Source organism: Schistocerca gregaria, chromosome 3 (genome assembly GCF_023897955.1).
Source record: "Schistocerca gregaria isolate iqSchGreg1 chromosome 3, iqSchGreg1.2, whole genome shotgun sequence".
NCBI classification, from domain to species: domain Eukaryota; kingdom Metazoa; phylum Arthropoda; class Insecta; order Orthoptera; family Acrididae; genus Schistocerca; species Schistocerca gregaria.
Window position 1 is genome coordinate 859,612,063 of NC_064922.1, and position 26,933 is coordinate 859,638,995.

General features: G+C 43.7%; 1 protein-coding gene across 1 annotated transcript in view; it reads left to right on the forward strand.

Annotated features, from left to right (window-relative positions):
* The window catches only part of LOC126355632 (cGMP-specific 3',5'-cyclic phosphodiesterase), a gene marked incomplete at its 3' end in the record, with an annotated part of 1,336,169 nt that overhangs the window by 1,061,038 nt on the left and 248,198 nt on the right, over positions 1–26,933 (forward strand). Inside the window, exon 11 of the mRNA XM_050005998.1 lies at positions 23,788–23,859. Within this exon, the coding sequence (XP_049861955.1) occupies positions 23,788–23,859 (72 nt within the window). The remainder of the gene's footprint in view (positions 1–23,787; positions 23,860–26,933) is intronic.

Consider the following 26,933-nt stretch of genomic DNA (forward strand, 5'->3'; position numbering starts at 1 on the left):
TATGGCTCATGTCACCTGAAGCAAGCAGCGACTTCACCGTTCGCAAAAATTTAATTCTGAAGGTCACTGTTTTTTTGCGTTCGAGTAAAAATTATTTACTCTCATTCTGACGCTTGTATTTAAATCCTATATCATTTAACATGTGTCTCATAGATCTAGCAGGTCCAGTAATTAAGACTTTTATCCATTGTGGATGTGGAACACTGCGACTGTGGTGTGAAAAGGTTTTCAGAAATTACTGCAACCAGTCGCCTTTTATGTAGATGTATTTTACTTAACCATGACCGGTTTCGAGCTGCCTAGCAACTCATCATCAGATGGTATATATATTTAGTGCTTTTTTGTACCCATTGTGTGGGTGGTTGAGTATCTGTGGCTAGACAGAAACGAGAACAAATAATCGCTACATGTAGCGATTATTTGTTCTCGTTTCTGTCTAGCCACAGATACTCAACCACCCACACAATGGGTACAAAAAAGCACTAAATGTATATACCATCTGATGATGAGTTGCTAGGCAGCTCGAAACCGGTCATGGTTAAGTAAAATACATCTACATAAAAGGCGACTGGTTGCAGTAATTTCTGAAAACCGGTCCAGTAATTTTTTTAAACTTTACTCTCAGTTTTCTGGTGTATGGTTCTCACCACTGTCGTAAAATTCATAGACTGCCCCCGCCTGACAACATCTTTATCAAAGTCGTTCATTTTGGTTAAAGAGCTGTGTCGTTTAATACCTTTCCTGGAAGAACTGAATATTGGGGATTTTCCCTCACGACATACGCGCTGGATAGTTCTTAAACAAACGCTGCAAGATACAGCACAAACATCCTGTACTTTTGCTACGGTTTTTTGACAACGGTTGTTTTTTTCGGTAACACATCACTGTTTTTCCTGATTTTTTGCTATTCATTACGTCAAATCTTTCCTAGCGAGCGTGCATGTCGATGCTAACAATTCACCATCATTTCTTACAACATGATTTAAATATTTATACATATTTTGGATTACGGATTTGCTTTGCTGCTGAAACTCAGTTGCTCACATCAGTCGCATTCTCCCTGCTGTCATAGTGCATCTTGTTGGAGTTGTGTGTAAACCCGACCCACATGGCACAGGGCAAAACCTCTCTTTTCTTTCCTGCTTTGCCATTTTCAGCATAAGCAAACACTTCCACTCAGTAAATAAATTGCACAAATAATATCACAAAATACGCTCTCTTTTTCTTCAAGTTAAACTGCCGAAACTAATAACTTACCGAGGAGTTGAAAACAACAACTGCGCGAAAATCTACACACTTTCCCACTATCGACGCTCTACTGGCGGTGGAACTAAGCAACTGCGTGCGTTTAACGTTGCCATTTTCGAATGTCACAGACAGAGAGGGCTACGCAACAGCGCGCTTGCAGTACGTGTGGCCAGGGCTACAACATGTTGCTACAGTCGCCTAAAACAAAATGGCTTCTCTTATCAGTTATGCAACGTTATTTTTCCGGTGTGGTAATTAGTAATTTATGACTATCCTTTGTACGTAAGGATTTTCCCCTAGCTCCATACATCGACTGTTATCGTCTTGTGCTATTAACAGTACCGTAACAAACTGTCGGAGCATTAAGTCCTGAACTACTGGTCACCCCTTGCTACTAGGCAATGTGTCGTTCATGAAACTTCCTGGCAGATTAAAACTGTGTGCCCGACCGAGTCTCGAACTCGGGACCTTTGCCTTTCGCGGGCAAGTGCTCTACCAACTGAGCTACCGAAGCACGACTCACGCCCGGTACTCACAGCTTTACTTCTGCCAGTAAAGCTGTGAGTACCGGGCGTGAGTAGTGCTTCGGTAGCTCAGTTGGTAGAGCACTTGCCCGCGAAAGGCAAAGGTCCCGAGTTCGAGACTCGGTCGGGCACACAGTTTTAATCTGCCAGGAAGTTTCATATCAGCGCACACTCCGGTGCAGAGTGAAAATCTCATTCTGGAAGTGTCGTCCATGTTTCGCTCTCTGAAAAACACTCGTATCTTCCACTCCCTCTCACTACTAAACAAGCCATTACATCATATGTGCCTTACAGGCAACCGCCTAGTGTCCTTCTTCCGACAACTTTTTAACTGTACTCGCTACAGTTATATCACACTAGTATTTGTAGCCCTCACCGAAGAGCCAAAGAAACTGGTACACCTAACTAACATCGTGTAGAGCGTCCGCGAGCACGCAAAAGTGCCGCAACACGACGTGGCATGGACTCGACTAATGTCTAAAGTAGTACTGGAGAGAAATGACACCATAAATCCTGCAGGGCTGTCCATGAACCTGTAAGAGTACGAGGGAGAAGAAAATTTCTTCCGTACAGCACGTTGCAAGGCAACCCAGATATGCCCAATAATGTTCATGTCTGGCGAGTTTGGTGGCCAGCGGAAATGTTTAAACTCAGAAAAGTGTTCCTGGAGCCACTCTGTAGAAATTCTGGACGGGTGGGGTGACGCATTGTCCTGCTAGGATCACCCAAATCCATCGGAATGCACAATGCACATGAATGGAAGCAGGCGATCAGCAGGATACTTACGTACGCGTCACCTGTCAGAGTCGTATCTCGACGGATCAGGGGTCACATATCACTCCAACTGCACACGCCCCACATCATTACAGAGCCTCCACCAACATGAACAGTCCCCTGCTGAGGTGAAGGATCCATGGATTCATGAGGTTATTCCATACCCATACACGTCCATCCGCTCCGTACAGTTTGAAACGAGACTCGTCCGACCAGGCAACATGCTTCCAATCATCAACAGTGCAATGTCGGTGTTCACGGGTCGAATCGAGGCGTAAAGCTTTGTGTCGTCCAATCACCAAGGGTACACGAGTGGGCCTTCGGCTCCGAAAGCTCAGGCGATGATCGTTGGTTCCGTTCTTGCAGGATCTTTTTCCGGCCTCAGCGATGTTGGAGATTTGATGTTTTACCGGATTCCTGACATTCAGGTAAACTCGTGAAATTGTCGTATGGGAAAATCCCCACTTCATCGCTAGCTCGGAGATGCTGTGTCTCGTTGCTCGTGTACCGACTATAATACGACGTTCAAACTCACTTAATTCTTGATAACCTGCCATTGTTGCAGCAGTAACCGATGTAACAACTGCGCCAGAGACTTGTTGCCGACCGCAGCGCCGTATTCTGCCTATTTGCATATATGTGTATTTGAATATGCATGCCTGTACCAGTTTCTTTGGCGCTTCAGTGTAGTAGTTCTATTCATCTCTGAATTACTTTGGCAAGGGCATTCCGAGTGTTGTGGTTGCACAGTTTGGGAACGAAAAATATAATGTAAGTACCACCGCGGTATAGCAGGTATAGCTTGATGAGGACTGGACAGGTAGGCCAAAAATAATTTGGAAGAAAAACGCACAGAGATGAGAACTCGTGGTAAAGCCCCTGGTGAAATCTGGTGGCGGCAAACGGGTAACAATGAGACCATACAAACTCCCCCTCACCGATTTTATTCGTATTGATAGGCTGTATAGGGCAGCATTAGGACTTCGACATATCTAAACAGCAGAGCGCAACTCCCAACCTGTTTCGAGAAAATCGAGTTTGAACATTTTACGCGTGCTTACATACTTCGCATGGTCGCTAATAACTAAGGAATCCGAAGCGAAGAGAGTCAGCGCGTGATTTCGTAAGCGCGAGATCTTTCGATCGAATTTCGCTTCTGGCACTATATTTTTATTTAATTCCCTCGTAATTCTGACACCTGATACGCGTGGTACGCCTCGAAATTAAGTGCACCGCTTACGAATGTAAGCTAAGGGATTTTTTTGCAAGAGACCCACTGAAAAAACTATGTGCATGCAAAAGATTCGGCGTCCATTACTAGTGGTGTATGTAGCAGTAATCATCGTTACCTACGTTTCTATGATAAATGTCATACTGATTCGTTCGGTGTCATACTGATTCATTCAGTGCTCTATACGTTACATATTATATTTGCCACGTTTGATTGAAAGTTCTTTTGACTTTCCATTTTCTTCCAATCTCATTACGAAAATTTTTCTTCTTTTTCCAGGATAAACATTACGAAAATGATAAATGACTCATTCAATAATGTCACTCCACACAGGCATAATAATTATATGGGAAGGAAAGAAAAAGAAGTGCAGAAGTGTCTATTCGATGCACGGATCTCGTGCTACTGAATCAACCGCTGAACAGGCTCGGCTGCTGACTTTTTGAAAACTAGCGACCATAGGAAATATATAAATAAGCGTAAAATTCAATTTTCTCGAAAACGGTTGAAAGTTACGGCTTCGCGTTTACATATGTTGAAGTCGTAGTCGTGCTGTGCACGTCCTTTCAGTGTGAATCAAATTGGTGACGGGAAGTTCGTACCGCCCCCTCGTAAGAGGCTATAGAACCCAATTGCAGCAGAGCCCCAGGTACGGAGTCTCTTGTTGACTTCGTTTTGCAGACCTTCCGCCGGTGCTGCGCCCTCGCGGCGCTTACAAAAGGCGTCCCAGGCTCCTAAGGCTGGCTCAACCGGCCATTAAGCCGCGCTCACACGCCGACAGAGGCGCCAGCGTCGCTTCGGCTCTCCTCAGAGGGCACGCTTTTGCTGCGCCGCAGGGATTTATGCTAAGCGCGCTGCCTTTCATGTCCCCCGCCGCACACCGCGAAAAGCGAGCCTGGCGCGAAGGCTGAGACTTCTGCTCCCCTGGCTGTCCCTGGGAGTCACAGGCTTACGTTTTAGTCTCTGTCCTCACGTGCCGTCATTAGAGACAGCGGTGCAACAGTGACACAGCTGACAAAAGAACCTGACATTGGTTTTTTCTTAATCTTATTTCTCAACAAACCTAGCAAGTTTATTTCAAGCAAAGTTCCCATTCTACATAATCACTGGTCGAGTAAAACATCTCATGATACTCACCAGGTGTAGAAGTATGGAACCAGAATTTCGTTGCAATAATTACATATCTGTTGTTTGAAACTGATGAACAATATTTTATTCAAAATAATCTCCACTGCTATTTACACATTTCTCCCACCTCTCCGGCAGGCTATGAATGAGACACAAAAAAACAGTTGCTATTTTGAAGCGAACCAGCCAGCGAGCCATTTTCGTACATTGTCATACGAATTGAAGCGTTGTTCAGCGAGAGCGTGTCCTAGTGATCCAAATAGACGATAATCGGACGGAGACAAGTCTCTAGGATAAGCCGCATGCCCTAGTATTTCCTAACTAAACGCCTCTATCGTTTCGTTGTGTGCGATGGGGTGTTATCATGGAGCAATATGTCTTTGTGTTACCTTATCCCATATTCCGGTCGTTTTTCACGTAATACTCGACTTCAATCGATCATTTGCTGTTGGTAGCTATCAGTGTTAACGGTTTCACCAGGTTTTAGCAGCGCATTATAGATGATACCCTTCTGATAACACCAAACATAAAGCATTGTCTTCTTTCCAAAGCGATTTGGTCTTGCAGTGGATGATGATGGTTTGCCTGGATTCACCCACGATTTACGACACTTAAGACTCCCAAATATATCCATTTTTCATTATCTGCCAGTATTCGATGGAGAAACGACTTTCTTTTGTATCTGGCAGGCAGCATTTCACAAATGTTCTTTCGATTTGCTTGCTGTCTTCCATTCAGTTCATACGGAACCCATTTTCCCACTTTCTGCACCTTTCCCACAGTTTTCAACCAAAGATAAATGGCTTTCTGCGTCACATTCAATTGTTCTGCGAGTTCCTGTTGCGTTTAAGTATCATCTTCATCCAATAAGGCCAGCAATTCGTTGCTTCGAACTTTTTCGCAAGTTTCCCGCGCTTGTCGTTTCTCACGTCAAAAGCATCACTTTTGGATTTCTTGGACCACTCGAAACGCTGTGTTTTCCCAAGAGCAAGTTCGCCGAAAGCTTCGACAAGCATTCGATGCGATTCTGTAGCAGTTTTCTTCAAATGGTAACAGAAAACCAATGCTCTTCGCAAATCGTAGTTCGTAGTCACGGAACTCAACATGTTTATGTGTTTGAAGCAGATACCGATGTATGGAACTTGGGTAACTGTATGTTGACATTCGTCGTCAGCCGTTACAGAAGGCAGATGGCGCTTCAGACGCGATCTCACGGGCCCTTCACTGATGGCTAGCACCATCTATAGGGAGATTCTGGTTTCATACTTCTACCGTTGGTATATTCTGTTTATGTTATGCATCTGTGACTTTGTACTGTACCAAACTACACTACAGATGATATGTTTTCGGTATATTATTTATGTTTTGATGTCTTCAAAGTGCATATTGTACTTAAAAACCAATGAAAACAGCATTTACGGTTCTTACAAGTGTATTCCAGTCTACCGTTGCCTGCCTGTCGATCAGGGCAGGATGGAAATTAGCCTTCCTATTGGAGGAGGATTATTTAAGCCATCCTCACATGGAAGATGATACTCAACATGGTCATGTCATAGAATTGTACTCAGACCGGGAAGCATACTGCAAACAACAGAACAAACTCTATCGAATTTTATGTAATATTAACTAATGTGAAGCATGATCATTTTCTATGTCTTCTGTACTTCACATTGGAACCGAGTTTTATAAATCTTAGGTTTTGTTCCTGCCAGTTTTTGAATAAATCTTTTTTATATATGAAGATAGTAACTGTTCTCGAAAGAACAGATACCACTGATGACCGTGCAGGTTCTCTGGAATAAATGGTAATCAATTGAAACTCTCAGCTGCTGACGGGTTCGAGTCCCGGCCGGGGCACACATTTTCAGCTGTCCCCATCGAGGTATATCAACAATACCTGTCGGCAGCTGAGGGTTTCAAATAATTATCAAATCTTTTGTGCCTTGAAAATATTCTATTCAACACATAAATAAAAAGATATATTCCAAAATGCGTCGCTTTTGGCACAATGTGTTGTATAGCAAAACTTCACACTATGATAATACGAGCGTGTAACTGTACCACCCTCTCTTTAATAATAAATATCCAAAAGGCCAAACTGATAGGGGGGATAAGTGGAAGTTACACTAAAATGATACATAACTTATTTTTGTTGCTGCCTCCATCTTGTCGAATTCTTCTTTTCAAATTTGTCTGTATCTGGATTTTCAGGCGGAAACTGTAAATAAAAGATACAATCGTTTGTTTGTTCTCCACATGTTATAAACTGCATTTCCAAAATACCAACTGTCCAAAGCGCATTAATACACGCTGAGAGAAAACACTGAACTACGACAAAAAACTGAGACAAAAGACTCAGAGAAAGCAGCACTGCTGCGTTCTTTTATATAGACTTTCAACAATCAATTTGAAAATAACCCACTATTACTTTGGTACAATTACGATGTTACGATTAAAATTTGCAAATCGTAAAAGAACTCATACTAGAGCCGAATAAGGCATAAAATACAATATCGAATGACAAAATTTTTTGTACTGGTAGTAACATCTGTAGTTTTAAATATGGAAATCAATCTGAACTTTAATTACAATAATGTCTTTCGTATTATTTCAGTTTCGTAATTAATTGCAGTATGGATTTGTTTACTAACATTTAATGACAGTACGTATCTCGTCCTTTATCAGATTACGTAAAATTCACAAATATGGCTCCAAATGTTTCAAATCGGAAAGTTGGGTGGTGTAAACAATGTATAATTAATTAGAAGCGTAATTGTAAAGGATATTAACGTCGAACGTGGACATAAAAATGAATAACGAATAAAAATACCTTGCTTGGCAATTCCTTCTCAGCTGTTTCATAAGGCATTGAGGTTCTCCGATATCGGACTTTTTAAATTACTATTTTGTTTATGACAAGTATTGATTTTTCATTCTAATATTTCTGCAGTCTCTTAATTATTTACTGTTACAGAATTATCACTACCATTTTACGAAATGATGACTAATTTGGCTTAGGTACAGGTCCTGATTAATGGTGTCAGTCAAGTAACAATTAGGAATGTACTTCGTGATGAATCTGGAAAATTACATTTACTTAAAGTTTAGGACATACACAAATATACGATACCCACTTAACTATACAGACAGTATATAATACTGGACTGGTATAGTAATGCTGACTTGAAATTTTGCGAAGCAGTGCCATCATAAGAGGGACAAGAAACTTTTTCAGGTGTTTTACTCAATAAGTGTCTGTTTATATCCTCGTTGTCCATGTAGAATTGGCAATTGTTTCTGGAATAATATTGTAAGGTATGTGGGCAAACACGTGAAAATACAAAATTTGATGATTTTCATTACATACACACCAACAGTTTACTTAATAGCATACTGCGTTCACAATCTTGGGACCTACATTTCATTCTTGGTTAGACATATCATATTAACTACCCGCAGAATTGCAAGACTTAATTTGCTTCTTCTGTTGCATTGCCAACGGTAATTTGTCCAGAAGGGAATGCACTATTTTAAGGGTTTGTTTGCTACGTGTTTGTTGTTGCTGTGCTCTTCAGTTGAAAGGGTGGGTTGATGGAGCTCTCTATAGCGGTCTGTCGGACGCAAGCCTCTTCATCTCCACATAACTACTGAAGCCTACATCTGGTTGAACCGGCGTACTGTAGTCAACCCTATGTCTTCCTTTATCACTTTTATCCTTCACTCATGTGGTGTCGTCCAAAGATCGAGGTACGACACCACAATCGGCAACACCCATCGACACCACATACATTAGAGATATCTCGCTGCAGTCCGCAATGAGGCATGAGAGAGGCAGGAGAGGAGATACCTCCCTCACCCCCCCTCCCCCCGCTCTCTCAGCACAGCGGATCCCCCTCGCACAGAGGTCAGTATACACTGGCCAGCCGAAAAACTATGACCACTGCCCACCGGACATTGGATGCCGCCTGGTGGCGTTGACGTGGTAACAAACGTATGTAAGCAGAGCAGACATGGACGGGGGATCCCCGTAGCTGAGATATTGGCTGCAAATGCGACAATCCATTGAGATAAGCGACTTCGACAAAGTGCAGATTATTATTATGCAGAACCTGTGAACGAATATCTCGAAAACGGCGAAGCAGCTCTAATGTTCACGTGCTACTGTCGTGAGCATCTACGCAAAGAGGTGAAAGGCCAGTGAAACTACCACTAGGCGGTAAGTGCTTGGTCGTCCCTGACTCTGCACAGAACGTGAGGTTCGGAGGATTGTCTGCTCTGTAAAGAAGGATAGATGTTGATCTGTGGCACCTACGCCGAAAAAGCCCAATGTTGGTGCATGCACAGGGGTTTCGGATCACACCGTTCACCATATACTGTTGAACACGGAGCTCCGCATCAGACCACCCTTACGTATTCACACGTTGGCGTAATGACATCGTCAATTACGACTGCAATAGGCACTAGTCCGTCGGGATTAGATCGTCGATTATTGGAAACGTGTCGGCTCTTCGGGTGAATCACATTTTTCCTACACTAGGTCAATCGTCGTCTCCACAAAGCCGTCATTGAGGAGAACGGTGGCTAGAAATGTGCAGCGCGCCACGGGCTCAGGCTGGTAGGAGAAGTATTACGCTATGGGATACATTCTCCTGCGCTTGCATGGGCCCTGTGGTAGTAACCGAAGACAAGCTAACATGCTTGACGTTTCCCCCGAAGGCGATGCCATCTCTCTGCAGTATAATTGCCCGCGTCTCGGAGCCAGAACAGTGCTGTAGTGGTTTGAGGAGCATTATAGTGAACTCACGTTGATGTCTCGGGACCATATTCGCCTAATGTTATTCCTATGGAACCCACCTGGTTCGCTATCTCCACGTATGCAAATCAGCGCCCCGTCATTCACGCGAATTACATGACCTATGCGTAGACATCTAATGCCACATACCTCTACAAACCTACTAACAAATTGTTGGATACGTTATACGCAGAATGAGTGGTGTACTGCGTTTCAAAGGCGGACAAACAAGCTATTAAGCACGTGGTCATCATGTTTTATGCCATGAGCTTAAGATCCGAGCTTGGAAGAGCTCTCCGCCAGTTCGCGCCTCAGCTGAAGCATTCAGCATCTTCGAGTAGGACTAAAGAGTAATTCATGTCTCAGATGGAACAGAACTTCTGTAAATGCTTAACGCTATACTTCCAGACAGGAGTGTCTTAATTAGTGCATCAAGTGATGCTTTAATAGTCAATGACAGTAGTAAATTATCAAGCACTTCTGTGGCGAAGGATGTGTCAAGTTAAGTAAATCTTGGTTCATTCATGTAACAAAGTGAGGTAATATTCCTTGTATTGCAGCTCCAATGAGCCATCTTCCATAGCAGTCAAAGGACCTAGAGCTATTGCTGGACGATTGTAGTTTCGTCTGGTCATAACAACACTCCACTGCATTTCCAAACAGATTAATCAAGAATGTTTCACCATGTGTATTATCAAAATATTTTTTTTGTTAAGTTCTGCAAAAAATCCATTTTCTCGAGAATTCTACCAAGTACCCGTTCATTAGTTATTCAACCTACCCACCTAACCTTCAGCATTCTTTGTGGCACCACATTTCAAAACCTTACATTCTCTTCTTGTCTGAGCTGATTATCGCCCACGTTTTATTTCTAGGTAACCCAACACTCAAGGTAAATATCTGAAAAAAATTTTGTAAAATTTAAATTTACTTTCGATGTTAACAATATTCCGTCTTCGTGGTATAGACAGCCTGCATTTTATACACTATGTGATCAAAAGTATCCGGACACCCCCAAAAACATCCGTTTTTCATATTAGGTGTATTGTGCTACCACCTACTGCCAGGTACTCCATATCAGCGGCCTCAGTAGACATTAGACATAGAATGGGGCGCTCTGCGGAACTCACGGCCTTCGAACGTGGTCAGGTGGTTGGGTGTCACTTGTGTCATACGTCTGTATGCCAGATTTCCACGCTCCTAAACATCCCTAAGTCCACTGTTTCCGATGTGATACTGAAGTGGAAATGTGAAGGGACACGTACAGCACAAAAGCATACAGCCGACCTCGTCTGTTGAGTGACAGAGACCACCGACAGTTGGAGAGGGTCGTAATGTGTAATAAACAGACTTCTATCCAGATCATCACACAGGAATTCCAAACTGCATCAGGATCCACTGGAAGTACTGCGACAGAGGCGGCAGGTGAGAAAACATGGATTTCATCGTCGAGCGGCCCTTCACAAGCCACACATCATGCTGGTAAATGCCAAGCGACGCCTCGCTTGGTGTAAGGAGTGTAAAGATTGAACGATTGAAATGTGGAAAAACGTTGTGTGGAGTGACGAATCACGGTACACAATGTCGCAATCAGATGGCAGGGTCTGGGTATGGCAAATGCCCGGTGAACATCATCTGCCAGCGTGTGTAGTGCCAACAGTAAAATTCGGAGGTGGTGGTGTTATGGTACGATCGTGTTTTTCATGGAGGGGGCTTGCACTCCTTGTTTTGCGTGGCACTATCACAGCACAGACCTACATTGATGTTTTAAGCGCCTTCTTGTTTCCCACTGTTGAAGAGCCATTCGGGGATGGCGATTGCATCTTTCAACACGATCGAGCACCTGTTCATAATGCAAAGCCTGTGGCGTAGTGTTTATAGGACAATAACATCCCTGCAATGGGCTGACCTTCACAGAGTCCTAACATGAATCCTACAGAACGCTTTTGGGATGTTTTAGAACGCCTACTTCTTGCTAGGCCTCACCGACCGACATCGATACCTCTCCACAGTGCTCCACTCCGTGAAGAATTGGCTGCCATTCCCCAGAAAACCTTCCAACACCCGACTGAACGTATGCCTGCGAGAGTGGAAGCTGTTTTCAAGGTTAAGCGTGGGCCAACACCTTGCTGAATTCCAGCATTACCGATGGAGGGCGCCACGAACTTGTAAGTCATTTTCAGGCAGGTGTCCGGATACTTTTGATCATATAGTGTATCTTCTCTAATTCGGTCGTGTCAGTCATTTTGCTGCTGAAAGAGCAAAACTCAGCTGCTAATTTTAATGTGTCATTTCTTAATGTAATTCCTTTGGTATCGCCTAATTCGATTCTACTGCCTTTCATTATTTAACTGCTGTCAGTATTCGTCCTGCAACCTCTTTCCGAGATACTACCCATTTTGTAAACTTCCAAGTCTTCTGCTGTCTGTGACAGATGTACAATGTCATCGGAAAACTTTAGAGTTTTAGTTTCTTCCCACTAAAAGTAATTTCTGCTTCACATTTCAAGATGCTAGGCTCCTTCCAATCCATTGAAACTATGTCCTCTCACTTTTTCTACACTCATGTTCGACAGTTTCCTAATAATGTTAATGTAGCACTTTTATGTGTCTACATAATACCTGTGACTGATGTTTATAGTACGGCCAACAACTCCCGGTAGATGGCGTTACGGTCGCAGATCACCTATGTGAGTGTTCCCCATGTGGTTGTTCCTGCGCAGTCATGTAACGGGTTGGACACTACGTCCACATCACCGAAAACGTCCCATGTGAGTACAACTTGAGTATCAAGAACAGACCATGGACACCATCTACTGCACGCACGCTGTTTTCATATCGGCTAGTTTTGGAGGTGGACTACAGGAGCTCTGCCCAGCACAGTGAACGCGGTGCAGTAAGGGGTGGTGAGCAGGGGCAAGATAGGCACCACTGCACGACACCTGCTCCCTACACTAGCAAGGGAGAGCACGACGTTGGGATCACGGATTTGCTTCAAATTTTGCCCCGGCCGCGGTGGCTGAGCGGTTCTAGGCACTACAGTCCGGAACCGCACGACTGCTACGGTCGTAGGTTCGAATCCTGCCTCGGGCATGGCTGTACGTGATGTCCTTTGGTTAGTTAGGTTTAAGTAGTTTTAAGTCTAGGGGACTGATGACGTCAGATGTTAAGTCCCAAAGTGCTCAGAGCCATTTGAACCATTCAAATTTTGCACACCTTTGGTAGGCCATTAAAACAACATAATGTGCAAGTAGCAAGGTGCACTACTCTGGAAATTGCGAGGGAACCGCTAGAGAAGTTTTACGCGTATATTATGTGGCTTATGTATCTGTGCGTAGATGCTGGACCTTAGAGTTCACGGTAGTCAAGTTTATGAGGCTACCGTTCGACTCCATCTTAAACTTATTTACTGATCAACGTTTTTCTTCACCGGTCATATTACTTAATTTGTAAGGCATTTGAGAGGTAACACAATGAGAAAAAAAAACAGGTCTACTTGCATGAAGTTTCAACTTATGTTTTCCAAGTCTGTATGACGAATACTATCGTGCAACGTGTGATGTGTACAGCACACCCGACGAGTAATTGTCCATTACTCTTACGGTCTGGCACACTGTGACTTACTATATTGCTGAATAACGTCATTCTCATCACTATTTATCGAAGTTTGACTTGAAAGAAATATAAATAGGAATTATACTAGATTTAGCACTCACGGTAATTCCTTTACCGTTTATTGGTGCAGGTTGGAGAGAGAGAGCAGATTTTGTGAACTACATTGCGTCGGTTCTCCATTGTGTTCAGGAGGAATAGTGTTTGATTATGCAAAGGTAGTTTGAACTTGACATTTAACCCGGATCGCCTGCACACAGTCTGATTCTTCGGTACAAATACCTAAGGGACCTAAGGCCGGACGGTGTGGCCGAGCGGTTCTAGGCGCTACAGTCTGGAACCGCGCGACCGCTACGGTCGCAGGTTCGAATCCTGCCTCGGGAATTGATGTGTATGATGTCCTTAGGTTAGTTAGGTTTAAGTAGTTCTAAGTTCTAGGGGACTGATGACCTTAGAAGTTAAGTCCCATAGTGCTCAGAGCCACTTTGAACCTAAGGGACCTAACGGAATATAGAAAGGGAAATGTATGAACAAAAGTGTGTTATCGCAATGCTTATCAAATCAGATATTCAATATATTTGTAGCCTCCCGAAAACAACCAAAATACGAGCGCTATAAAGAGCTGGCCTGTCACATAGTTTGCATGCAAAGAAGAACACTGAGGTTATTTATGGAAAAAATAGAAAGAAAAAGATTTCATTATAACACGTCAATATATTCGGAAATATTCCATATTACTAAGCATGAACAAATAACCAAGAAATATGAGTCTTACATTTAGTATTTCTTTCACACATTCCGTGCTACGACCTTGTACTCTCTTGTCGGTCCAATATTTATTAAAATTAGTTCTCCTGGCGTGCGCGTGAATATTACATAGCGTCGCACTGTTTGTTGAAGCGTTCGTTCGAAAATTTACATTTGCTGGTTCACTAAAATGATATACGTTGTAGCGATGCTACATTGTACTTCTTAACACGTCAGCAACGAAACAGTAAAAGGTAACCAAGTCTCTAGAACTATTCATAACAAAAGACAATTTATTTTTTTATTCATATGTTTCGCACCTTCCTAGGATCAAGCGCTGCGGCAATTATTTAAATATCTGCGCTCGGATGGTCATATTGTTTATTTGAAGCAGTTAATGCTGGACTCGCGTCTTTGTGTGGACGCACATTACAAAAATAGTTCTTTTCCTAAAATTTGCGCTGTGATGCGTAACATTCCATCAACTACAGCTCTATGCCTGTTCTTCTCTTTTATGACAAATATTTTATATACAGAGCATCCGAAATCCAATAATACTACATTCTCCAAACCTATCCTTCATCCTTGAAAATTTAATTACAAATAGTACAGCGTCAAAGTAAGGAATTCACTATAGCTTTATGAAAGAGCACGTGTTTTTTTTTTTTCATTATATTATCTCTCAAATGTCATATAAATTAAATTATGTAACCAGTGATGAAAAAAATATGGATTAAAAAAATTAATGTCAACGGGATTCGAACCGTCACCTTGTCTAGGATGCTGCTGCAGTGAGTGAATGGTAACCACTTCACCGCACTGCCTTCTTACAGTCAAAACCTTCGCACAGATACTCCAGTTACATAATAGAAGCGTAAAACTCCTCTTGTGATTTTCTCGGTATTGTCAGAGTAGTGCACTTTACTACTTGTACATTTTGTTGTTTTAATGGCCCACTAACGGTGCACAAAGCTTGAAGTAAATCCGTGATCCCAGCGTCGTGACCTTCCCTTGTAAGAAGTGGGCGACTTCAAAGCATAAGCGAGACATGCAGGAAACCGATGTTCACATTCCTTCTAAAATTCTTTTGGACAGTAGAGTGTGACACATTTTCAAATGATGGACAACTACTTCAGTCTCTGTGGCAACTAGCCTTCCTCAGGAGATGAATTACACTTATTTTAATTCTAATGCTGCAACTTTTTTGCAAAAGACCCATGCAATATCAAAAGACTTTGTCTTCTACATGACTGAAGATATGAACTCGGGATGAATTTTAATTTATGCAGGAGACTACGAAGTTTTTATTTTCAGATGACCATCCCATTTTCCGAGATGATATATTGTACATACTAAGAGCGTAACTAAGAAACGTTCTAAGTGTCATTTCTCAATAAAAAGCGTTTGCAGTGTTATTGTGTTCACAGTTCGCTGTAGCATGTTCTTAGACTTGATCCATGCATGTGCCAAACAATGAAGAAAGTCTTTCAAACACGCGTCAGTAGCTGTCGCATGGTCTTCATGACAAGCTGTGCCTCCCTCTAGTGATCCAAAATTTAAAACATATTTTGCAATATAACAAGTGGTTTTGTTAATTACAGCTGCAGCAGTGAAAACCTTCGCCGTGTTTCTGTATTTGTATCATCACAATAATACGTAGTGCCTCAGTACTAACTGCGCGCAGGCCTCAGTGGCCGAGCGGTTCTAGACGCTACAGTCTGGAACCGCGCGACCGCTACGGTCGCAGGTTCAAATCCTGCCTCGAGCATGGATGTGTGTGATGTCCTTAGGTTAGTTAGGTTTAAGTAGTTCTACGTTCTAGGGGACTGATGACCTCAGAAGTTAAGTCCCATCGTGCTCAGAGTCATTTGAACCATTAACTGCGCTTGGAACAAAATATTTCTTCCTGCTATTTTGTCGAAATCTAACATTTTAGATACTGAGGCTGTCTATAGAATACAAGTTAATTCTTGCATAGAAGAAAGCTGCAACTAGCCACTGTCAATAATGCTATTTGCTTATTCAAACAGCGCCGTTACCTGTTTCGAACGGACAGGTTCTTCTTCAGGTGAGTGTTCATTTTCATATTACATTTTTTGTTGCTTACATTAGCCGTTCGGAAAAATCCAACAATTAAAGTAAAGAATAAAAAATGTAATACTAAAGGGAACAGTAGTCTGAAGATGAACCCGTGCGTTTGAAATTATTAGCAGCGCTATTTGGGTAAATAAATGGTAAACAAATAGCATTATAGAGGAAAACATATATATATATTTTTTGCTGTCTCAGTTGCAACAATGTACAATTTATTGCTGCAGTGATTAGCCGTGTCGGGTTGATACGCCCATTCTCAAACAACAAATCTTGTTCTTAACTGAAGGGCTTATTTCAATAATGATACAAGTCCATTACCTCCACTTTTCTACCTCTAATGCTTCTTACATGAAGGGTCCAAGCTTGAATACTTCTGGTATCTCAGCTGCAGATTTTTCAGCGCTCATTTAACTTTAGGACTCTGTATCTCAGAATGAACAAAAATGCGCATGTACCGCTATTGAAATAAGCTCTTCAACTGTAACTACTTGTACAACATGGTCGTTCAGGTGTAACAGTAGACTGTCTTATCAGTGAGAGGATGTGTTGCTTATAGCTTGACTTTCTTGTAGAAAGCTATTCGTACCTTTTGGCACCATGTTGTATAACTAGTTACGATTAATAATAACGTGCGTCGTTCGAGAATGGACGAGTCAGTCCCAAACCGATGACCATTACAGCAATAAATTGTATGAACTGAGAGGGACAAAATATGTTGTTTTTTTTTTTTCAAGTTTTCCTATATGATTGTGGGCCTACCGTCCCGAAGCAGCGCGCCTGGAACCAGCGAACGGCATTATTAACAGTGACTGGTCCCTGTTCTTGTTTGCAAGGATCACTTTCTAAAAACTTTCTTATTGATACTTGCAATCAGTCAGTTTCCTGATGTGGGGTTCAGAACGTCCTCAAGAAGAATTTATTTTCTAATTCCTCTGACAGAATACCTTCTCAATTTCTTTCAATATACATGTCTTCCTTCAATTCGACCTGGTGGGCTTCTCAAACACTCGAGCTACCAATAAATTGAAGTTAATCTTTCACCTTCGTTTGTAAAGCTCTCGTCGCTGCTGTTGTGGAGGCCGAGTGGCCACTGTTGCTACGGTAGTCCGAGTTAGTAAGATCGTGTAAACGCTTCTGGCGCAGTACACCGCTAAGACAATTTCTCCCTGCCACTAATACACTCCTGGAAATTGAAATAAAAACACCGTGAATTCATTGTCCCAGGAAGGGGAAACTTTATTGACACATTCCTGGGGTCAGATACATCACATGATCACACTGGCAGAACCACACGCACATAGACACAGGCAACAGAGCATGCACAATGTCGGCACTAGTACAGTGTATATCCACCTTTGGCAGCAATGCAGGCTGCTATTCTCCCATGGAGACGATCGTAGAGATGCTGAATGTAGTCCTGTGGAACGGCTTGCCATGCCATTTCCACCTGGCGCCTCAGTTGGACCAGCGTTCGTGCTGGACGTGCAGACCGCCTGAGACGACGCTTCATCCAGTCCCAAACATGCTCAATGGGGGACAGATTCGGAGATCTTGCTGGCCAGACGGTTGCGAATGGTCCTCGCCGATACCCCAGGAGCAACATTGTCCCTAATTTGCTGGGAAGTGGCGGTGCGGTCCCCTACGGCACTGCGTAGGATCCTACGGTCTTGGCGTGCATCCGTGCGTCGCTGCGGTCCGGTCCCAGGTCGACGGGCACGTGCACCTTCCGCCGACCACTGGCGACAACATCGATGTACTGTGGAGACCTCACGCCCCACGTGTTGAGCAATTCGGCGGTACGTCCACCCGGCCTCCCGCATGCCCACTATACGCCCTCGCTCAAAGTCCGTCAACTGCACATACGGTTCACGTCCACGCTGTCGCGGCATGCTACCAGTGTTAAAGGCTGCGATGGAGCTCCGTATGCCACGGCAAACTGGCTGACACTGACGGCGGCGGTGCACAAATGCTGCGCAGCTAGCGCCATTCGACGGCCAACACCGCGGTTCCTGGTGTGTCCGCTGTGCCGTGCGTGTGATCATTGCTTGTACAGCCCTCTCGCAGTGTCCGGAGCAAGTATGGTGGGTCTGACACACCGGTGTCAATGCATTCTTTTTTCCATTTCCAGGAGTGTACGAAACTATGCCCCAGGGTCAGGTAACAGGATAGGAGAACTTAAGTTTTACAATACTCCAACAAATTAGTAACAAAGTCACACAAATGAGTCACATAGGTTTACTTATCTTTGTGACTTGTCGAATAATGAAGTCTACAACACTACATGTAATATAATTCAAAAAGGCCCTCAATAGCTAAGTGAAAAAAATCACAGGTAAACTTCACAGTACATAGCAAATGCAATATACAACTGCCTGTTCCCAGAATGAAATTTTCACTCTGCAGTGGAGTGTGCGTTGATATGAAACTTGCTGGCAGATTAAGACTGTGTGCCGGACCGAGACTCAGGATCTTTGCCTTTCGCGGGTAAGTGCTCCTTTCTTCCAGGAATGCTAGTTGTACAAGGTCTATAGGGGAGTTTCTGTTTGGAAGTAGGATACAAGGGACTGGCGGAATTAAAGTTGTGAGGACGGGTCGTGAGTCGTGCTTGGCTACTTACATGGTAGAGTAATTGCCCGCGAAAGGCAAAGGTCCCGATTTCGAGTCTGCACATTTTTAATGAAGTTTCAACTGCCTGTTCACTTCTAAGACTTCAGTTTAAGTCAGCCCTGGACGATGATCTACAGGGTGATCAAAAAGTCAGTATAAATTTGAAAACTTAATAAACCACGGGATAATGTAGATAGAGAAGTAAAAATGACACACATGCTTGGAATGACATGGGGTTTTATTAGAACCACCCAGTATTGCTAGACGCGTGAAAGATCTCTTGCACGCGTCGTTTGGTGATGACCGTGTGCTCAGCCGCCACTTTCGTCATGCTTGTCCTCCCAGGTTCGCAGACCTCAGTCCGTGCGATTATTGGCTTTGGGATTACCTGAAGTCGCAAGTGTATCGTGATCGACAGACATCTCTAGGGATGCTGAAAGACAACATCCGACGCCAATGCCTCACCATAACTCCGGACATGCTTTACAGTGCTGTTCACAACATTATTCCTCGACTACAGCTATTGTTGAGGAATGATGGTTTACGTATTGAGCATTTCCTCTAAAGAACGTCATCTTTGCTTTGTCTAACTTTGTTATGCTAATTATTGCTATTCTGATCAGATGAAGCGCCATCTGTCGGACATTTTTTGAACTTTTTTTTTTTTTTTTTTTTTTTTTTTTTTTTTTTTTTTTTTTTTTTTGTTCTAATAAAACCCCACATCATTCCAAGGATGTGTGTCAACTTGTACCTCTCTATCTACATTATTCCGTGATTTATTCAGTTTTCAAATTTATACGGACTTTTGATTACTCGGTATAACGAAGTGGGCGAGAGCTGCTCTTCTATCTCCCTAGTAGGCTTCTGCCCGTTGTCGTCCAGTCGTTGGCGGATTGTACTCGGCCGGAAATTGGCCGAGGCGAAGTCGATATCTTCATCCGCAGCGCCTCCCGTGGCGCTGGTGGAACTCGGGCAAGTGGCGAGTCTCTATGGCAGAGGCACCAGCTCGCATCTTGCTCCAACGACATGGCATCTTCCCTAAAATTGCACTTACCACCTCGTTCCATTTCAGTTCGCTCAACAACGTTACGCCTAGATATTTAAACGAAGTGACTGTGATTATTGCATTCACTTTTGTTACTATGCGGCGAGCAAAATTATTTGAAGGGTAGGCGCATTCACGAAGTCTTTTACTAACCGCCACCGAAAAAATAAGTCACACGTTGTTAGATGACCGACCGTGGACGCCAATAGAGCAATACGAGATCGGTGCGCCCTTTGTGACCGATGCATCGTTGAGCCCGTACTCTGGCTCAAATTCACGTCGCACAGTTGTAACAGACGTAATATTTTGGAACGGAGAACTCAAAACGACTTTTCTACTGCATTGTTGTCATGTCGACTCGGCGCACACTGGCTAAGGGCAACACACAATAGGTGCCAAGGTAATATTTTGCTTACGATGCTTTAACTGAATCTCGCCGCTATTTTCTATCGTCTTTCGTGTGGAAGGTACGGTGAAATAAAATCAATCTCTTCCGTACACCCTGCACGCTGTCTTACATCCCGGGCTCCATTAATTACTTAAAGAGACTGTAACGAAAATTAATCGCATGATCTGACGACGTGGCGGAAGAGGAATGAACTTGTTGTTCTTTACTGATTGTAATTTACGATTGATGGAGCTGCCTTTGTAACGTTGGGCTGTTCCCGAAGTATACACGAGATTAACTCGCCAAGACATAACCTGGTGAAACATGTAAGAAAGCAGCGGTGACAGCTGGTGTGGAGTATTTCGTCATAAGTAGAGAATTCAGCCCATTTCATTGCACTTTTAGAGCGTAAATTCGTCTCGCCAGCAGATTTCACCGTTAGTGCCACGACTTCATTGATCAGAAATGTGGCGGTGGAAGAGACAGTGAAAATTTCTCGAGTTGCCCTCGATGTATGTGAATTTGAGGCACGCTGTTTGACTATGTCTTTTTCCAAGTGAAAAAGAAAATTTTATGTGCAGACGGATAGCGTAGCAGGGCGTTAAGAGCGACCTCTTCACCAGAGTGTTTGGAGAGTCGGCAACCAAAATAATAGGTATGCTATATTGACGGGCGAATAACACTACCTTCAGACATTTGCATACAGCGTGTCAACTAACACAGGTACGGATACATAATAACACGTAGGAATATATGAGGTGCATTCAATGAGTAATAAAACACTTCTTTATAGGTCAACTTCGGCTGAAAAAATGCGGGATTTGTTGTTGGAAATCGTGGAATATTCCCACTTCAGCCTGTACAGTTTCGTGAAGTTCCAATAGGTGGCGCTGCTACACGTAGCCGTAGGTGGCGTCTGTACCGGAGGTGTGTTTCAAGGAGAGAGCTGTTACTGAGTTTCTTTTGGCGGAGATATTCACCGGCGCTTGCAGAATGTCTACGGAGGCCTGGCAGTGAACAAAATCACGGTGACGTCGTTGGGCAAGGGGCAGTAAGGTCGCGCAAACCTGTCCGATCTGCCGGCTGCCGGCCGGCGGCACACGGCTGTGACTCCTGCAACGTTAGAACGTGCGGACACTCTCCTTCGAGGTAATCGACGGATCACAGTCGAATACCTAGCTACACGATTGGACGTCTCTGTTCGTACTGCTGACACACTCATCCACCAGCTCCTCGCCGCGTAACATAAGAGCATAAAGAGCAACGAAGGACCATCTATGCGGAACTGCGTGCGCGTTACGAGGCTGATCGCGACTATTTTTCGTCGAACATCGTCACAGGCGATGAAAAATGTGCTCATCACTTCGAAACTGGAACAAAAGGAATATCCACGGAGTGGCACTATTCCACCTCTTCTCCGAAGGAAAACTTCACAGCCGCATCCTCAACCGGTAAAGTCATGGCGCCGACCTTCTGGGACTCTGAAGGGATTATTCTGTTTGAGTTTCTGTCTCATGGTGCAACCATCAATTCGGAAATGTATTGTGCTATCCTCAGGTGACTGAAGAAACGACTTCAGCGGATTAGTCGCCCCAAATTCCAAACGAACTCATCCATCTATATGGCAACACTAGGACTCACGCAAGTCTGCACACTTCATTGGACTGTTCTTCCTCGTCCACCCTACAGTCCGGATGTCACTCCGAACTTCCATGTTATTGGCCCAATGATAAGTGCACTCCGATGGAAGCAGTGTGTGTATGATGAGGAGAGTTTTGATGTAGCAAGACGTTGACTCCGACGTCGACCAGTACAGTGGTACCATATGGGAATACAGGCCCGACCACAAGGTGGCATAAGGCCATCGCACTGAACAGAGATTGTGTTGAAAAATAGGGTTTTGCAGCCAAAGGAATAAGTAATGATAAGGTGTGTTGGAACCCTGAATAACACCAACCTTCCCTTCAGGAGAAAAATGTTGCATCATTTATCGAACGCCCCTCGAATACATATTTCTTTATTTTACCAATACTTATTATTATTATCATTATTGTTATTACTGTTATCATGACTATACAGAGACACAAATCTGGACTCAATCGAAACATGTAAGAACTTCAAAAATGTTAAAACACGACGTGTTATATAGAGCAAGGATGTGTTGTTGTTGTTGTCTTCAGTCCTGAGGCTGGTTTGATGCAGCTCTCCATGCTACTCTATCCTGTGCAAGCTTCTTCATCTCCCAGTACCTACTGCAACCTACGTCCTTCTGAATCTGCTCAGTGTATCCATCTCTTGGTCTCCCTCTACGATTTTTACCCTCCACGCTGCCCTCCAATACTAAATTGGTGATCCCTTGATGCCTCAGAACATGTCCTACCAACCGATCCCTTCTTCTGGTCAAGTTGTGCCACAAACTTCTCTTCTCCCCAATCCTATTCAATACTTCCTCATTAGTTATGTGATCTACCCATCTAATCTTCAGCATTCTTCTGTAGCACCACATTTCGAAAGCTTCTATTCTCTTCTTGTCCAAACTGTTTATCGTCCATGATTCACTTCCATACATGGCTACACTCCATACAAATACTTTCATAAATGACTTCCTGACACTTAAATCTATAATCGATGTTAACAAATTTCTCTTCTTTTGAAACGCTTTCCTTGCCATTGCCTGTCTACATTTTTTATCCTCTCTACTTCGACCATCATCAGTTATTTTGCTCCCCAAATAGCAAAACTCCTTTACTACTTTAAGTGTCTCATTTCCTAATCTAATTCCCTCAGCATCACCCGATTTAATGCGACTAAATTCCATTATTCTCGTTTTGCTGTTGTTGATGTTCATCTTATATCCTCCTTTCAAGACACTGTCCATTCCGTTCAACTGCTCTTCCAAGTCCTTTGCTGTCTCTGACAGAATTAAAATGTCATCGGCGAACAGAGCAAGGATAAGAAATGATAAAATAAATAAATACTCTGGAAGCTAGATATCCTTGTATCGATGCGTCATTACAAACGTCACACTGAGTTCTGCTGTTAGCTACAACAGATCTTTTAGTAAGTTCCCAACGCAAATGTTTTTCTTCCGCATGAAATGTCGTGCCAAAAGCTTTCTGGTCGTCAAAAAAGGCAGTATCAATCCGACTCCACTTTTCATCGCATTCTAGATATCATGAAGAGACAGGCGAATCTGGATTTCACACAACCAGAAACTACGATTGCTACATAGGAATTGCTCTTCCCCCAGGAAGATGACCCCACGCAGTCATAATATATCTTCAATAATTGCACAAGAAGTCATCAGTGAAATAGGTTCGTAGCCCTGAGTATCTTTAGTGCCTTTCTCCAGTCACTTGGTCGCTCCGCCGGTCCAGCGACCTCTGGTAGACTGGTACTGAAAGAGGGGCCAGTTGCTCTGCATACTCATTAAATAATATAGAATATGGCTGTTTTCCTTACAGTAAAAGTAAGCGTTGACTCCAAGAAAGTGTTTCAGGTTACCACAAAGGTCACTCATAGACACAAGACACAATTATGTATGCGGCTATATGTTGTTGTATTTCTGTGTGATTGATGCCCGTCATTTATCTTCCAGAGTCACCTGGAGAAAATCCTGGAGAGGCCGAACAGGGCGATGCCGGAGAGGAAGCCACTCTGCAGGAGGGAGGTAAGTTAAGTCTCCAGCGGTTGGAGAAAGTTGCCATACGGGGTAAAACAAGGGGTCTGTTAGTCTCAAAACGCCACTGACGAAGCAAAAATATGCGTTATTCTGCACCAGAACAAGAGACAATGCATCTATCACAATTAATGTTAGGTCACTAACAGAGAAACTAATACCTAGCTATCCAGAAAAGATCTGTATTCAGATTGTTGTAACATTTCCTATTATATACTTCTCCAGATTGTTTGTGCGACGTAGTAGGCGAACTTTCATACAAGAATAATGACCAGATAGATTACTTTCAACGTTACAAGTAAAACAAAATTGAGTTACGTTTTTATCTGTCATAATGAAATCTATTTCCTCTATTAGTTACTTACGCTACATGAAAACACGTATGCAGTGTACATGAACCGAAAGGGAACATTATAACAGAAAAGGAAAAGTTTTTAGATAAAAACTGCGTAGGGCAGGGATGCACTAATCCACCTATATTGTTCAGCCTGTGTATCGATGGAGTAAGGAAGAAAATAGAAGGCTGAAAATCATAGCGAAAGAGCATTAATGACAAGGTTCGCTTGTAGCATCGTTGTGTTCTGTGAAAGGGCGAAAGATATGCAGGACATTTTCAGCTGAAAGGACAGTTCATTGAGCACAGGATTTAGGTTGAGACTTCAGCAGAGAAAGATGAAAGGATCGAGCAACAGTAGAAATTTGTCTAGGGGTCACGTAATAGAAGATGTGAAGTAATTCTGCTCGAGGCGAAGAAAGGACGGTACAAGAACCGAACCAACAGAGACAAAGAGGGAATTCCTTGCGAAAACAAGTCTGATACACTCAAAGGCAGTGATTAATTTGAGTATATAATTGCCTGGACAAACCGTAAAAGAAGAGAATCGAAGCATTTGAGATGTTTTGTTACAGAAGATTATTGAAAATTAAGTGTAACTGATAAGAAATGAGATGGCTCATCACAGAATCGGCGACAGAAGGAATAGATGAAAAACACGGACAAGAAGAAGGGACGGGTTGATAGGAGGCGTGTATGGCATCAGGAAATTCCTGACATGATTTTTTTACGCTTGCCAAGCTGCTCGCATAGAACAGCACTGAGAAATTTAAATTTGACCACCGGAGATAACAGTGAATGCTTACTTATAATGTATTTTGGCTACACTGGTTTCGAAACTTACGTCATAATCGAAATCTCTATGAAACTTGAAACAATATGCAAAACCACGCCTTACTACGACACAGAAATTAAAAGTGATACCGTACTACAGATTAGCTGATGGCAGCGCCAGTAACTGTTCAGGTCTCCAACTGGAGTACTGGTTGTGGGCTGTCCAATGAAAGTGCTTGTGCAGTCCGTACAATACAATACACTCGGATTCGTATGCGTGACTAAAATTAAGGTGACGTAAAGTAATACGTAAGAGTGCTTTGCAATATTAAAGAACTGACAAGAATTATTTAAATTAAAATGATTAAATAATGAAATATCGTCACCACATTTATAGTAGCCGGCAGCCAATGACACGTAGTCAGATGGTATGATTTCGATGAGGCTGCAGGAGAAGTCAGCGATGTCCCAGGCCCACACATCTGACCACGGTAGACGCCGTATCTCATCCGTGCTGGCACGAGGGGTAGAGCGTTGCTAAGCGACGACACCGCCTGCCATGTCTCTTGTTATTGTAGACCGGCCAGCAGACTCCTCGTGGACGAAAGTAGCGTCGGTTGCTAGGTGATGGCCACTGCGTGTGGCTGCAGCGCATTGCCGACCAGCGGCGGAATGTGGCGTGTCGAGGTGGTGGGAAGATAATAGGCATTAATGCTGGATAAAGTTCCATCTATACGATAAATGGGCAATATACAATGAAGAGCCAAAGAAACGCCCACACAAGAGTGCAGAAGTGCAGCAACACGACGTGGCATGGACTCGACTAACATCTGAAGTAGTGCTGCAGGGAACTGACATCATGAATCCTGTAGGGCTGTCCATAAATCCGTAAGAGTAGGAGGGGGTGCAGATCTCTTCTGAATAGCAGACTGCAGTTTGGTGGCCAGCGGAAATGTTTAAACTCAGAAGAGTGTTCCTGGAGCCACTCTGTAGCAGTTCTGGAAGTGTGGGGTGTCGCATTGTCCCGCTGCAATTGCCGAAACCCGTCGGAACGCACAATGGATACGAATGGATGCAGGTGATCAGACAGTTTGCTAACGTACGTTTCACCTGTCATAGTCGTATCTAGACATATCAGAGGTCCCATATCACACCAACTGCACACGCCCCAGACCACTACAGAGCCTCCACCAGCTTGAATAGTTTGAATAGTCCCCTGGTGACATGCAGGGTCGGTGGCTCCACCAGGTTGTCTACATACCCGTTCACGTCCATCCGCTCTATACAATTTGACTCGTCCGACCAGACAACATGTTTCCAGTTATCAACAGTGCAATGTCGGTGTTGACGGGCCCAGGCGAAGCGTAGAGCTTTCTGTAGTTCAGTTATCAAGGGTATAGGGGACCCGCCAAGGTAGCCGAGAGCGCTAACGGGCTGCTTCCTGGACTCGGGTGGGCGCACCGGCCCCAGATCGAATCCGCTTGGCGGATTAGCGACGAGGGCCGGTGTGCCGGCCAGCTTGGATGTGGTTTTTAGGCGGTTTTCCACATCCCACTAGATGAATACCGATCTAGTCCCCACGTTCCGCCTCAGTTACACGCGTCGCAGACATTTGAAACATGTTCGCACTATTTCACGATTTACCCTATATGCAGACAGCTGAGGTACACTGATTCCATCCCTGGGGGTACGGGGTGGCGGTAGGAAGGGCATCCGGCCATCCCTAACACTAACCTTGCCAAATCCGTTGTGACCACGCCGACCGTGCGATCGCTGCGGGACTATGGCGGACGCGAAAGAAAGAAAGTCAACAAGGGCACACGAGTAGGCCTTCGGCTGTTTCGTTCAATGGCTAGCAGGCTGACACATGTTGATGGCCATGCAGTGAAATCTGCAGGAATTTGCGGACGGGTTGCATTTCTGTCATGCTGAACGATTCTCTACAGTCGTTGTTGGT